The 15,633-nt window shown below is 41.0% G+C and overlaps 2 protein-coding genes across 2 annotated transcripts in view; both read right to left on the minus strand.

The window, feature by feature from the left end:
• Positions 1–259: 259 nt before the first annotated feature.
• Positions 260–3,359, minus strand: LOC18441847 (GRAS family protein RAD1). Its single transcript, XM_006852074.3, has 2 exons — positions 1,954–3,359; positions 260–1,019 (listed from the first exon to the last, which is right to left on the minus strand). Exons 1-2 carry the CDS (start codon positions 3,032–3,034, stop codon positions 418–420), a joined length of 1,683 nt encoding a protein of 560 aa, XP_006852136.1. The 5' UTR covers positions 3,035–3,359; the 3' UTR covers positions 260–417.
• A 2,993-nt stretch (positions 3,360–6,352) lies between these two features.
• LOC18441846 (SRP72 RNA-binding domain-containing protein) overlaps positions 6,353–15,633 on the minus strand; it is a 34,485-nt gene continuing 25,204 nt past the window's right edge. The window contains exons 3-6 of the mRNA XM_006852073.4: positions 9,471–9,829; positions 8,751–8,847; positions 8,342–8,629; positions 6,353–7,585 (exon numbers count right to left, since the gene is read on the minus strand). Of these exons, the coding sequence (XP_006852135.2) occupies positions 6,611–7,585; positions 8,342–8,629; positions 8,751–8,847; positions 9,471–9,829 (1,719 nt within the window). The 3' untranslated portion in view covers positions 6,353–6,610. The remainder of the gene's footprint in view (positions 7,586–8,341; positions 8,630–8,750; positions 8,848–9,470; positions 9,830–15,633) is intronic.

Here is a 15,633-nt window from a genome sequence, read left to right on the forward strand (position 1 = left end):
TTCCTCCAAATCGGCCGAACCGAAGCACCGAATTGTTTTCGTTTTTATTTTATTTTACCAAACCCAAAGAAGAATCGGAAACGAATCTGATCTATTTGTGCCCAAACCCCCTTATTTTCTCACTCGTACTCGTGGCTTTGTTTGTTACTCATGTTTCATGCGACTGTTCCATCCAAGCCCCCGTTCCCGATCCACTTTGCAACAGTGCAAGTCTCAATGTTCAAAGACCGAGTGCTAGAACGCACGGCGCCCCAAGCTCTTTAATAACTGCCTCTCTTTATTCTGTGCGCTCTCAGGGTCATGGCCCCAAATCAAAGAGCAACAACCTTTATTTCATTCCAAGAGGCGCCTAGCAACACTAAGGCGCATGGTGCACCTAAGCGCCAGGCGTTGCTTGTGAGGCACACACGGTGCCCCTCACTGAGCGCACTTCCAGCATGAGGCCACCACGATGGGCCGCGACTTCCATCCGAGCACGAGGCACCCCTTCTCGTCCACCACGGTGTATCCCTCGCCTGTCCAAGTGTCGGCCAGCCACCTCCGAGCCTGTCCCACGAGCCGGATTGGTGCGGACTGGAATCCTGCTCGGCTCATCCTGCGGCGCCACTGGTCTGCACGCTCGTGCCGCTCGACGCGATCTGCCCCCTCGCACGCGACAATGTTCTTGATTTCTTCGCCAAAGTGGTGTTGCTCAACCCGCATGCGCCCAGTGTCCCCTCGGGGGAGGCTGGCGTCGAGGGCGTCAAAGATTGAGGAGTAGTAGTGGAGGGCCTCAGTGAAACGGCCGAGGAAGAAGGGGCCGTTGTGGCCGGAATCTTGCTCGACGACCGTGAGTACGCGGGGTGCAAGGCGGTGCACCCCACGGAGCGCAGAGTGGAGGGCTCCACGGCTCTCCTTCACAGCACGGTGCAGTTCGAGCACGCAGCACACCGCAAGTGCCTCACCGGGCTCAGGGGCGAGGTCCTCTGGTTTTAGGCTTTCGAGGGTGGTCTCCACAGCAGCAAATTGGAGATCAATCCCTGGTGATGCAGATGAAAAGTTGATGTTAAAAAGGCAGCAAAAATAAAGGGTGATAATACACTACATGAATTAAGTCAAGAAAGACTAGGTTAGGGATTGTCTACCCTGGTACATTTATTTTTTTATATAAAGAAACCATAATCATTCTTGTATTTTTTATGTTTAAATAGGTGATTGTCAGAGTTTCATTTAATAAACATAAAACTTCAAACTTTTTTTTTTTTGTTTTTTTGAGAGACTTTGTGATTTACCCGAAGCTATCTAATTTGATTAGTGAGAATGATCGTGACTTTCATTATATATGATCTCCTTGCATACAATCCATGATTTTAAACCTTTAACAATATCAATCTTTTCAACTATTGTTAAATTTGCTTTGATTTAGCTGTAGAATAGAAGCACTTTGGTGGTCTGGGCAATTTTAAGAAGGTCATTTTAAAGATTAAAAGAAACAAAATAGAAAATTGTATATAAAATCAAAAGGTTTTGGGCAAAGCATGCCGATTCGGCCGAATAGGCTCAAATGAAGAGATGGATTAGGACTAGCATCAGATGAACCAAAGCAAAGCGACTCTAGCAACATTGTTTCTAGACTCTTTATTCAATCTAATCTAATCCCACGAAGAAATCAAAATTAGAGTTTGAATAACCCAAAATAGTAAAAAATAATAATAGAAAAGCATATACTATGATACATGCATCATACGAACAAAACGTTATATGTCAATCTCTGGAGTTCCCATCGATGAAAACAGATGATTGAGACGAACTGTTCCTCCACTAGATTCCTTCATTCTCCATTAAAATGGAGAAAACAATTCATCTCAACCATCCAATCTTGTCAATGCACAGTGCAGGCTGCATTAAGATACGATCTACATGTAGCATGGTATACTTAACCAGAACAAAATGATTAAAACAACCCTGGATCACCTAGGCTCTGCGCAAAGGCGCAAAGCTCTGCACCAATGGCATTCAATGGTGCTGCGCGTGGTCCCACCGCGGTGAGTCGCATGCAGCGCGGCAGGCCCCCGGGTCGCGCCGCAAGGGCTCGCAAAAGCGAGCGCCACTGCGGCGCATGCGGTAGGCAGGCAGTCATGCCAAGGTCCACGACGTGGACAGAGTTTTCTCCCTCAAAGGCTTCCAGTACGGCAGCATTCGCGACGAAGTGTCCAAACTTGATGAACGGGCACGCCTCGTACGCAAGCCTCAGCGCCTCGCTCCGCTCCTCCATGCTTGGCTGGCCTAGCATCAGCGGCCCTGGTGCAGAAGCAAGTGTTGCCAAACGAGCAGAGAGCCCAGCCGCAAAGCAGGCAGCCACACGCTGGAACGGGGCGCCAAAGGGCGAGGCCTCAGCATGGAGTTCGAATAAGAGTGTTCGAGCTTGTTTTTGATCCCGACAAGCCACAGCCTCGGCACACGCCATGAGAAGTTGTACGAGGCGAACGCCGCCTCCGCCAGTGTCCTCGGCCTCTGGGGCTCCTCCACTACTGTCTTGGATGAGGAGGGACTCAGCTTCGGCAAATTGCTCTTTGTATGTCAACACGTGGTCACGGAAGCCGAGTTGATCGGCCCTTGGCCTCTTCCTGCCAGAAAACCAGTTTCCCTTGCCGGAAAATGGACTTTCTGCATCAGAAAACAGTCGCTTGTTCAGTCGGTTTTCCTGGCTTTCGTCCCCGAAAAATTGACCTCCCTTGCTAGTGAATGGGCTTTCATCGCCGGGGAATGTGATCGACAACTTGCTTTCGTCACCGGCGAATTGGTTTTCTTTGTTACCGGGGACCAGGCTCTCTTTCCCAAGGGCAAAGGGGTTTTCGAGACCGGAAAAGGGGTCTTCCTTCTTGCCGGAAAATTGGAATTCCAGACCGGACAATGGGCCTTGTTTGTCTTCATGGCCGGAAAGTGGGGTGTGGGGAAATGGGTGGAAGGGCCAAGTGAGGCCAAGGAGAATGAGGTTGGGGACTGAGAGGTGCTCCACTCGGTCACATGGTTGAAAACAGAGGCTGGGCGCCATGGTTTGAGCTGAAAGTGAAGTGTTTGATGGTTGCCCGACCTTTGGAGAGGTGGGGGGGAAGGGTGTTAAATAAGGGAATGCATTGTGAGGGCGTTATCAACAAGGCAGGCTCTCTCTCTCTCATTGCAACAAACATGGATTTCAATCAACCGGCCCAATCCTATGCTTTGGCAACAATCCCATTGTCTTTTGGGAACCTCACTCTCTCTCTCTCTCTCTCTAGGAACCCCTCTCTCTCTCTCTCTAGGAACCCCTCTCTCTCTCCTCCCCCTCGCTCTCTCTCTCTATAGGAACCCCTCTCTCTCTCTAGGAACCCCTCTCTCTAGAGAGAACCCCTCTCTCTCTCCTCCCCCTTCTCTCTCTTATCTTGAATGACATCTCTCTCTCTCTCTCGGTGGGCATCTAATTTAATACATAGCATTGTACGAGGTAGCATAGTTCCTTTTGCATCGCAGATTTGTGTTTGATTAAATTGGCGACTTCCACGTTGCCAATGAGTCAGGTCTCTCTATTCATTCAATTAACAATCCCCTCTTCTCCCTCTCTCTCTGTACTATACTCCCGTAGGAGCATACTGTGCTTCTATCCCCTCCAGTTAAAAGACCTATTTAGTTAGGCTTCTCTAATCTCAAATTTTTGGATAAGACGAATATTCAAGCCACCGAAATTGAATTTTAAGTTTTTTGATACTTAGATCTCACCCTTAAAAAATTGGACCATCTCTGTTCAATTTTGAGACATTAATATTTCTAATACATAGAGAGTTTAACTTTTTCTAAAAAATATTAAGTACTAAGGTCTATGGGCTCTTAAAAACTACTCATGTGTAGGTTTTAACTGAGGGAGTAATGGACGATATATACTCCCGTGGGAGTATTACATCTTTTGGGAAATTATTAATCCGACCTTTGGTATGTCACTCTCTAAATACAAGAAGTTGGAAGTTACTTAAAAGAGAGAAGAATGAAAGAAATGCCTGTCGGGGGAAAAAGACAAGGGGAATCATATGAAATTTGCATTGACAAATTTATCATTTCCTGTGAACAAATCATATGAAGGTGACTAAGGCACAAAGCTCCTTGGCTGTTTATAGTTGTACTTTGTTACAAACATCACCACAAGGAATGGGTGGCCTCCTTTTAAACGAAGGATTGTATATGAACATTTACATTTTATATAAGGAAACCGCAATTTCTTATAACCATCCGTTTGAAATTTGATAGGTTGGGTGTGTCACGAAGTTTTAAAAATTTATTTTTAAAGTTTGAAGATTGATTATTAGAATAAATATAACCATTTAATTTCACATCCAATGATCCACATTAATTATGACCACTTTTTACCAAAAATAAATAGTCTCATTATATATTTTTCCTTACAAAGAAAAGTTATGTTAACGTTGAAAGGTACCAATACCCATAAGAGAAAAGTAGTAATAAAGGGAATGGGGTTGGGCCATCTGTGGTCAGAAGGGCAAATGCCTAGGGTTGGGGCATCAGTGGTTAGAGGGGCAGATGCCTCAGCATAACGGCCCACCCTCCATTTCCACCGTTAACATATTAAAAAAGAAAAAATAAATAAATAAAAGTGACAGAAAAGTGAAGGAATCTACGTATGAGAAGGATAAATAGGAAAGGTTCCATGCGACAAAAAATTGTAGCATGATTCGATGAAGGAAAATGGTTTGATAGGGCTACAATGCTATCAAAATAATTAAAGGTTCACTCCACAACTCATCGAAAATTGCAATTGGATCATCTTGGCCATTATGGTTATAAAAAAAACTTAAGATTTCAAGCTCTAAAAAAAAATTTATTTTAACAAATTGTCTAGATCGTCGGTCAAAGATCTGCAAGGTCTGTACGAGTTTTTGAGTTTCAAATTTTATTGTCAGTGTTGAAAATTGATTTTAGAGCCATCATAGAATTTATTAGATTTCGTCAAGCTCAAGCATTGTAGAAACTTCATCCTCGGACGAATGTGATAAGATGGGCATTATAGAAACTTCATCCTCCGATGAATGTGATAAGATGGGAGTAAATACGAAGCGGATGTTCCATGGATGCTCAAGCTGTTATGGAGGGAAATTTAGTGACCAGCGCAGGGATTATGAAATAAGTTAATGTAAATAGATGAATATAACGAGTGAATGAGTTCCATTTTTAAGTATGGATAGGGAGTATGTAATTGCAAATCTTTGTAACTAAGAATTGTTTGTTCAGTGAAGCGCTATATTGTATAATTCTATACAATATAAGACCATCCGTTTTTTATATAAGAAGGGCACAATCACTCATGAGATCAGTAGTTACAACATTCGAGAAATTTTATTTAGAATTGTTAATGACACATCTCCGACAATCCAATTTAACATCTAAAGCCAATAATGATTCTGACCTCTTTTATTAAAAGCAAAGTCCATTATATACATTTTCATATTTATATAGCCAATACTCTATGCAAATTATCATATAAATTTGTTAATAAGAATTAACATGTTACCATGGTGAGAGAGTGAGACCTATTACAACCTAATGGCAGTTCTTCAAACTATTTTTTAAGTAATATTTTATTGATCGTTTTTCATCTTCCACCGTGCCATTTCCAAAGCGTAGTGATATGGAGCCTTCCTCTTTTCTTTGTTGCCTGGAGACTTAGGGCTTGATATCACTGAGCCTGAGGGTTTAAGAGTTCTCACAGAAAGCTTGCTTCAAGGTCTTGTCCAAATGGGAGGGCCTCAATTATAGGAGTTTAAAAGGGCCTCAAATATAGGAGTGTAAAAAGGCCTCACCCAACAAAGTCTAAAGTTTGACCCGGACCCAAACCACTGCATCAAAAATTTAGACCCTATCGTGAATCAGGATCAATTCAACCCTACGGTCATCGGTTTGATGCAACCCGGTACCAACCCCACCACCATTGTCCCACGTTACTCTGATGGGAGCCTCTCACCATCCCCCCACTCCCTCTACGTTATGGCTCCAGAGTTAGCTGCAATTAGAGAAGTGGTCTGCAAAAAGAAGTTTTTTAAGGCAATGGACTCCAACTGCTATAACTTGTACACCATTCATGTACATCATCAAAAAGTCATGCATTAAAAATAGATCAATAACAAACATTGTCCCACGTTACTCTGATGGGAGCCTCTCACCATCCCCCCACTCCCTCTACGTTATGGCTCCAGAGTTAGCTGCAATTAGAGAAGTGGTCTGCAAAAAGAAGTTTTTTAAGGCAATGGACTCCAACTGCTATAACTTGTACACCATTCATGTACATCATCAAAAAGTCATGCATTAAAAATAGATCAATAACAAACAATTGCTCATCAAAAGGACAAAACAATCAATAAGGCAAGAACATGTTATTGTGAACATAAGTGTGCATTATCAAAAACCACATGAGACATCTCTATAGCCCTTTCAAAAATCATAACAAAAATGACTGCACAAGTCAGAAATCCTAATCCTAGTTTTCCCGAAACCTAACCCATAACAACCAACAAAAGTTTCAGAGGGCTTTTTGTTGATGCGAAACAAAACAACAACAACAAAGAGCATGCCCCTTAACTTCACCACCTCAAAACCGAGACTTCTTCCTAGACTTTGAACCAGCGACTGGGGCCTTGTTGCTAGTCGAGGCTTCAGCATTTCCACTTTGATGAGACCCACTCTGACTCCCACCTCCCTTTGCCGGTCCCTCTCTCACAACCGACCCTTGGGACCCTCTCACTTGAGCTGCCCTCTTATCCTTCCTTTTTGGCCTATAACTCGATCTCTCTCTCTTTGGAAGCCACCTCTCAGGGTCCGGCATAGGACCAGGGTTTGCAGGATCAAACCCTTTCGGGTACCTTGGCTTTCTCTTTCTCTTCCTCCTTTTCGCCCTTGCCTTTGCTTTCTCCTCTTCTTCTATAGATAAAGAAGCAACCTCTATAGGCTTCCCCATAACCCCAGCACCAGAGCTCTTTTCAAGGCTGTCAACGTCAACACTCGACAAAGCCCTTAGCTTATGCTCAAAAGACTCTGCCATCTCTATTTGACCTGCACGAGCAGCCGCAATGACTGCACCAACCAAGGCTTCAACCCCACCAAACCTCCTCACTGCCTCGTCATAGAGCTTAGCGGCCTCGACAAAAAGACCATGCTTGAGCTTGAAGGAAGCGGCTGCATAGACGATGAGCTCGAGCTTGGGCACATCGGCTTTGGAATTGGACCATTGGCGAAGAGCAGCGTCGAGCAAGGCATACGCCTTGTCTAGGGCACCGGCACGCTCAAGGAGGGCCACGCAAGTGGCCACAGCGGCGGGGAGGTGTTGGATTTCAGGGATGCGAGAGAGGGAGTTGGCAGCCACAAGGGGGTGGTTGGAGGCGGCTGCGAGTTGGGCTAGGGCAAGGAGGGCAGGCTTTGCCTTGTCAGGGAAACGATTGGCAAATTGTTCAAGGGTTTCCTCGGCTTTGGTGGCTTTGTTCTCTCGGGCTAACAGAGAGGCTTTGAGAAGGGCAGAAATTAGGGTGTCACAGAACATCTCGGAGATTGCAGCCTCCAGTTCTCGAGCCTGCAACATCGAGTGAGAAGGGGTATAGAGACATAGATGGCAATAGAAGCATTAACCCGTTTTGTTTAATGGAAGGATCCTTCTATTCTTCTATCTAGTCAACAGAAGAATTAACCCCTTGTTTTGAAAAATTTTCCTCCATAGTAGGATCTCTCTTTTAATCATAGTAGGAAATTAAAGTAAGAAAAATATATCATAGAAAAGCTATAGTCAAAAGTGTTACTGTCATCCAATCAATTGTTGGATGGTGATGGAGAGAGTGGGGGCACACTACGATGTGACATGACCCATGTGGTATGTCCCACTCTCTCCATCACTGTCCATCAATATTGCATGACAATATAGCTCGCGGTCATATCATATGGATCATATTATACTCTCACATCAAAGAAACAACCTTAAGAAGAAATTAGGAAGCAGGAAAGATCCCCAGTCATAATTGGAAAGACATGGGGGTAGCACATCCAGCATATTAATAAGTCATTAGACACGTTTCAGTTTTCAGCCAATGGCCTGAACCGAAATTTATTGAAATTACAAGTAATCGCAATAAAACAGAACAACATTGGACTACATTTGTCGTGTTATTTTCTTTTTCTTGAACAAAACCATATTCCAACAGTTAAAACCCAATTTTCATAAGATGCAGCAAAACCAACAGATTTTTTGAGGGTTTAGATAAATATTTTTTGCCATTTTCCCTGTTTCTTTTTAAAACCTTGTTTGTAGTTTTCCATTGAAAAACAAGCAACAAACCTGATCCAACTTGTTGGCTTGGAGGACTAGAAGTAAGCGGTTAGCATAAATCGCTTCTTTTTGCCTAGAGGACAGCTTGAGCTCTAGACCTTGAGCGAGTTGAAAGCGCTGTGAACCTGCACCTTTCTCTATGAACCTGTCCAGTTTCTTCAACCCATCTGAAACATCCTTTGCTCCCTTCAAGGCAATAAGGTTGTTCGTCGCAATTGCTAAAGAGGAAGCATCTGATAGATTGCGATTCAGGATATCTGTGTAAGCCTCCAAAGCTTCTTGGGGTTGTCCCATTAACTGAATAAATAACCAATCTACTATTAGAAAAATATACAGCCAAACTAAACAATGTGCTTCTTGTTAACTCTATAGGCATAACTTTTTTTCTTTTAGTACATTAAGTGGTATGTAAAATCACCTGTTGGACATATGCAAGCTGGACAGCTATCGGAGCAAGCTCACTCTCAATTTCCTCCTCAGCAAAATCGTCCTCCATCAGCATTTCCTGACCCATCCTGTGAAGACCATAGCATGCTGTTGTACTAAGTATTTATGTTTCCCATGCACTGTTAAATTGCAAGTTGATTGAAACAAACTGTGCCTCACAGAAAAAAGCCATTATCAAATAATTTTAATAGAAAAAAGTAAATTACATACACTCTTTTAAAAATAACGGAAGCTCGTTCACGCATGCACATGCTCCCTCATTTTTTGTATGTCTGTGTGTATGTATATCTTGTCTATATATATATATATATATATATATATATAGATAGATAGATAGACACAAACACACACACATCTTTGCAAACATACTTGTTAGTCCTAAGCTGAATACCCAAATGTAATTTAGATCCACTCTAATGGAAGACCTAAACAGCATCTGTGCTATGTATTGTAGGTATTAAAATAAGGAAATGAAATGTCAACCATAATATGGGCAGTTTCTTAAACAAAAGCAATTCAATCAAATGTAAATTAGACACATTCTTCCTAGATATGAATGGCTCCACAAAAAACCTGTGGGCATGCAAACACACATTTCATTCATACACAACTAATGGCCGTTGATAGTTCCTTATCAATTTATTTAGCATACCGAAAAAGAAAATCAACCTCTAGCAAACACCCATACTACCTTCGAGCAGCAAGCAACAGTTTCTCTGCATCGGAATATTTCATCTTTTCAATCAATGAACAAGCTGTATTATAAACCAGCTCAAAGCTGCGACTTGAAGTAACTTTTTGGGGATCCACTACACCTTGAACTTCAGAAGCTCGACCAGCCGATATCAAAGCAGCGATAATATTAGTCTTCAAATCTAGTGAGTCAATCTTCAACTTTTGCAACTTCTCATAGCTATCTGCACAGGCATCTGTTTTGCCTAATCGATAAAGAACCTGTGCTTCCAGCTGCAGAACACTGGCATTTTTCTCAAGCCCTCTTAGTACCTCCAGAGCTTCGTTAAGCTTATTTTGTCGGTACAAGCAATATGCCTGGTAATGGACAGCAGAAAGTGAAACATGGATTTGACAATTTAAAATATCTTTTCTTGGATGGGATATTTTCAAATACCATCTCTAAGATAGCAAGTGTATCAAAGCCAAAATGAGTAGAGAACCTATTTGCCAGCCCAAGAAAACCTGGATCTTGTGGTCTACAAAATTACACTTGTTCTATTTAACTCTTATCTACGCAGAAGCAACAATAATAGGCATGTGCAGGCATGTTATATTTGGGCAAATATAATCCATTAGAATTATCTTCATAACTCTGCTGAATTAAAATATAGCCGACAGCTGTGGGCGATTGAACTTCAAAATTAACCATGAAATAAAACAGTTGTACATTCGTTGGTTGGCAGTATTACGACATCTTTTTAAGAATTCAGTTATCCAATCTACAGAATTATTGTGAAACAGAAGCTTTGAAGGTCAATAGTTGCATTGGTTCAGTATAGCTTATCCTTTCAGCCACATCATACATAGACCCTATGCTACAAGGACAATGATACCATCTCCTTGTCTGGCTCAGATTCGAACAATCTTACTCACCCACCTATCCTTTTCCATGTCTGGTACGAAACGTTCATACAATATATATGTCTCAGTATATGGATTCAAATCAAAGTCAGATGCGTCCACATGCACGTACATGCTTACAAAATGGGCATGCATGTCTTACAACACGGACATACGTGTTGTAAAAATGGGCATGCATATCTTGTTTGTCCGATCCGTGGAGTCATCTCCACCTAGTAGAGACAACATGTTTGCGGACAAAGAATGAAATCTCTAAACAAACATGCCAACAAAGATTTCCCAACCCTCTATGTGTGTCTTGCATGTCAAGAGACATCTAGTGATCAGGAGTGATGGATTCGAACCAGTGTTTAAAAACTTGGTGACCCGATCCGAAATCGGGCGATCCGAATCAGATATCGTCTAGCCCGTCTCGGTTCTGGATAAAAAACGGGATCTAGCCGGCTACAAACAATAAATCGCCGTGTGTTCAAGATTTTTGAATTTTTTGGTAAATCGTACACGATTTTGAAGGCGTTTCCATGGGATAGAGTGCACAACTTGATGATGTCACCATCACTTTTTCCCAAACAACTGTACCAGCAATCGAATGCGTCACACCTTCACGAGTGAACACACCTATACCATGCATGATTAACGTTTTATGGGCTACTTTTCTTCCTAAAATCTCCGATGTGGGATTTCTTTTTCTCTTTCTACTTTTCTTCCCTCTTCTTTGTTTCACTCCTTCTCCCTCCATTAGTTTATATCTAATGACACGAAATGTTATGGAAGCATTTTGCATGTTATGAAAGTGGACTGGAGAAAACACTAAGTAAAACGGTTTTGCCTAAATTTGACTAAATTTGCCTTTCCATTAGGTTATGTTATAACAAAGAAATGGCACCAAAACGTTCTACCTCAATGGCACAAAAATTTTCTACTTTAATGGCAAGAAAATTTTTCATATTCTATTAATATATCAACATTGTATAATAATAATCATAATCAACCTTTATTTTTTAGGCCATAGTAATAATAATATTCAACCTTAGTAGACGAGGAAAAAAATTTATTTTATTAATTTTTTATTTGGAAATTGACCAATTATGTTCTTGTAGGATCATATTGTATAGCATCTTTTTGAGGTAAAATTATAGTTTAGGAGTTTTTTTTTTTGATAACTGTTAACTTAAAATTATAAAAGAGAAACACAGTACATAGTACATAAAGTTCGATACTGTTGGCCTCTAAGCTTAGCCCAACCTGTATCGTGGTCCCTGAGGGGAGGACCAAGAGCAGTCCAGTCACAAGTTGAACTCTACATTAAAGTAGTTTACATGGAGGGGCTTATAGAACTGCCCGTATACAAAAAAAGACAAAAGGATGAAGGGCCTATAGTTGCCCTTGTACATAGTCTATCTAAACTAAGCATTCAGTGAAGAAGATTGACGTGCTGCTCCTTTAGCGAGTGCGTCTGCGGTTGCGTTTGCGGTCCTTCGGGTATGCTGCCACGTGACATCCAGGTTCCTACATAAGTGGTTAATCTCATTAAAAATGTGACTCAAATACCAAAGTGGGTCGCTTTTCCAAGATCCCCAGGTTATGATATTCTTGGCGTCTCCTTTTATGAGCAGGATTCCACCCCACATAAGGTTAAAATGTTTGATTCCAGTTAGAAGGGCCAAAGCTTCTGCTGGTTGTGAGTCTTTTGTTCCTATGAACTCCGAGAACGACAGGAGGATAGTTCCTTCAAAGTTTCTAAACACTCCTCCAATGCCTGTAGGACTAGGGTTACCTAAAGAGCACCCATCAAAATTGAGTTTAATCTGACCTTCTAGGGGAGGGGTCCATCTGGGATTGATTTCACTTTTATGATGGGTGAGAAATAGAAGATTACTCCATTCTTGTAGAAAGGAAGATGCGGAAATTCCCGTGAACAATTTATGGCGGGTTGCCCAAAAAATAACAGAGTCTGTTATTTTATGGAAGAGAGTGAGGGTGGAGTCCTTTTCCCCTTGAAAAGTTCTAGAGTTTCTTTCCTTCCATAGGTGCCATCGAGTAGCTGCTAAAGATGCTTTCCACAGAATTTTACCTGATTTTCTCCATTTGTCCTCGAAAGATTGGGCTATCAAAGACGGAATAGAAGGTGGAATCACCCATGTCAAACTAAACAACTGGATGAGTTTGCTCCATACAGAAAAGGCAAACTTGCAGTGTAATAACAGGTGTGTAACATTTTCTTCCTCTTCTAAGCACATTACACATCCGTTGGGTATTTGAAAGCTCTTTTCTGGAGATTATCAATGGTTAGGGGTTTACCTAGAGTTGCAAGCCATTGGAAGAATTGGGCCCTTGGTGGAGCTATAGGGTCCCATGCTTTGCTTGAGATGCCAGAATTGTCATTCCCCTCTACTAGAACCTTATAAAAAGATTTAACAGAGAATCTTCCTGATGGGGAAGGAGTCCATATCATTGAGTCTTTCCCTGACTAAGCTAGGAAGACTCCATGCAATTCCAAGCTTAGAGAAGAGAAGGCAAGAAGTTCGTCCTCAGATAGCTGCCTTCTAAACGACGGACTCCAAGTCCTTCTGCTACCTAAGTTGGTCATGACCTCCTCTATTGTGGATTCTTTGTAATTAGAAAGGATGTAAAGTGAGGGGAATCTGTCTTTGAGTGTTAAGGAGGCTAGCCACTTGTCCTCCCAGAACCTCACTCTACTTCCTCCTCTTGCATAGAATCTAATGTGCTCTCTAAAGCTTGGGAGGATGGACCTTAAAGATTTCCATATACCTGACCCTGAGGCAGGTGTGTTAATCTCTGGCAGCCACTTTGAAGAAGGAAGGTTGTATTTGCTTTTTATCACCTGAGCCCATAATTGGTTCTCGTGATAAGCTAGCCTCCACCACCATTTTCCCAGCAGTGCCAAGTTTTGTTTCCTTAAGTCTCTAATCCCCAAACCTCCCTTCGTTTTGTGGGTGCAAATCTTGTTCCAGGATAGAAGGTGTATTTTCTTGGTCTTTGCCGAACCATACCACAAAAAGTTTCTCATAAGTGCATCGATCCCCTTAGCTATAGTAACTGGAATCTGATATAGCGACATGAAGAAGATGGGTGTATTTGCTAAAGAGGCTTTGATAAGTGTGCATCTGCCTGGCAAAGACAGGTAACGCCCTTTCCACCCAGCTAGCCTTCTATCTATTCTATCAACCACCTGGGCCCACATCTGTTTTTTGGGTCTACCAAGGCCTAGTGGGAGTCCCAGGTAAGTAGTGGGGAGGTCTTCTACCGCCCATTCCCACCCTGGGATAAAGCTTCTTGTTTGGGATGCATTTAGGCCAACTCCAATCATTTTTGACTTAGCCATATTGACCTTAAAACCAGTAGCTATTCAAAGCAAGATAGGAAAATTTTAAGGTTAAGGATCTCCCTCTCATTAGCATCAAGGAAAACCAGTGTGTCATCTGCGTATTGCAGGTGAGACACTATTGGGCATGCTCTACTTACTTTGAAACCAGATAGTAAGCTAGCCTGGTATAATCTGGAAATGGACTGACTGAAAACTTCTCCCATTATGGTGAATAGAAAGGGGGATAATGGGTCTCTTTGTCTAAGGCCCCTCGAGGCAGGGAAGAATCCCTTAGGGAACCATTGATGAGGACCGAGAAAAAGGGCCTAGAGTAGCACCCTTTCATCCATTTCCTCCATCTCTCTCCAAAACCCATCCTGTGTAAGGTTAGATCAAGGATTGACCAAACAACCTGATCGTAAGCTTTTTTCCAATCGATCTTGAAGATAAGGCCTGGTTTTTTCCTTTTTAATTTAAAATTTTAGAATCCATGCAAGCTTTTTCTTTTTGATTTAAAATTTTAGAATCCATTTAAGCAAGGTTTGAAAATTCGCCAATTATGTTGCTGTCAGGCATTTTTATTTTTTGAATTTTGATATCTATTTTTGCATTTTTTAGGGTAAAAATATTTTTTTGTTTTTTGTTTATAAATTATCACATTAAAATTTATTGGGGGGGGGGGGGGGGGGGGGGGGGGGGTTATTTTTGTTTTTAATCATATAATATGGAAGCGTTTTCTAATCATTTTTAAATCATATTTATTATAATATTATATTTGATAATTATACAGGAATAACCAAATCTTGTATTTTATTTATTATTTTATTTGCATTATAAATTATGTAATGTATTATTTTTTCTTATAGTTGAAAATAAGATTATTTAAATTAGATGATATTAAAAGACATTTTAGATTTGTTCTTATTTTTATACTAAAATAATTATCAAATATAAACCAATAATTTCAGTATAATATCATAGTTAGTTAGGTTGTAATAATTTTGGATGAGTAACGCGAATTAATAAATATTTGATACTTTCATGTGATACAAATTTTACTTTATATGGGAAATTGTTTTTTTAATCTTATGGAAGTGTTTTCTTATATTATAAAATTATTTTGATGCAATATTATAATAATATATTATAATTAATAATTATATAGACATCAAGATAGGAAAACAATGTCTCAGTAGTCACTTATTTTTGCAAAGTAATGAGAGTACATCATGCACCACTCCTAATTTTTTTTAGAAACTAAAAGAACACTATTTTTAGAGATTTATAGTGATTTTTTGAAAAACTTTTGAGACAGAACTTGCCGATTTGGCCGATTCTCCGATCGAATCCACCCATCCGACACGCGTATGGGTGAGGACGATTCGAGTCACCGATCCGTTTTTTTAAACCTTGATTTGAACAATCCGACTCACCACCTATTATTTGCCAAGTCCGTTTTTTTAAACCTTGATGCGAACAATCTGACTCACCACCTATTATTTGCCAAGTCTGGTACGACATGTCGATAGACTCCATACAATATATATGTCTCAATATGTGGATCCAAATCGAAGTCTGAAGTGTCCAAATCATAAGACACGTGCACTCTACATGCTTACAAAATCGGCATGTATGCCTTACAACGAGGACATATGAATTGTAAAAATGGGCATGCATATCTTGTTTGTCTGATCTGTGGAATCGTGTCTACATAGTAGAGACACCATGTTTGCGAACAAAGAATGAAAATTCTAGGCACGCATTTCCCCAATCCTCTATGTGTGTCTTGCATGTCAAGAGACATATCTAGTGCTCTGGAGTGATGGATTCCCCTAAATACATAAGAAACGATTTTATTCAAAAAAGTGCATGTGCTTAATTTTTTCCAGCAAGTATGTAGCAAACTATGTATAACGATGGATAGCGCAAT

Source organism: Amborella trichopoda, chromosome 6, assembly GCF_054954075.1.
Source record: "Amborella trichopoda isolate Santa Cruz 75 chromosome 6, AtrichopodaSantaCruz75HAP2 v2.0, whole genome shotgun sequence".
Lineage (NCBI taxonomy): Eukaryota > Viridiplantae > Streptophyta > Magnoliopsida > Amborellales > Amborellaceae > Amborella > Amborella trichopoda.

What these genes read in the sequence shown, in the direction of transcription:
- LOC18441847 (XM_006852074.3), bottom strand. Translation starts at nt 3,034, where the DNA reads ATGGCGCCCAGCCTCTGTTTTCAACCATGTGACCGAGTGGAGCACCTC. An exon ending in CGCCTTTGCGCAGAGCCTAG is followed by an intron (nt 1,020 to 1,953) that starts GTGATCCAGGGT and finishes CTGCATCACCAG; the next exon opens with GGATTGATCTCCAATTTGCT.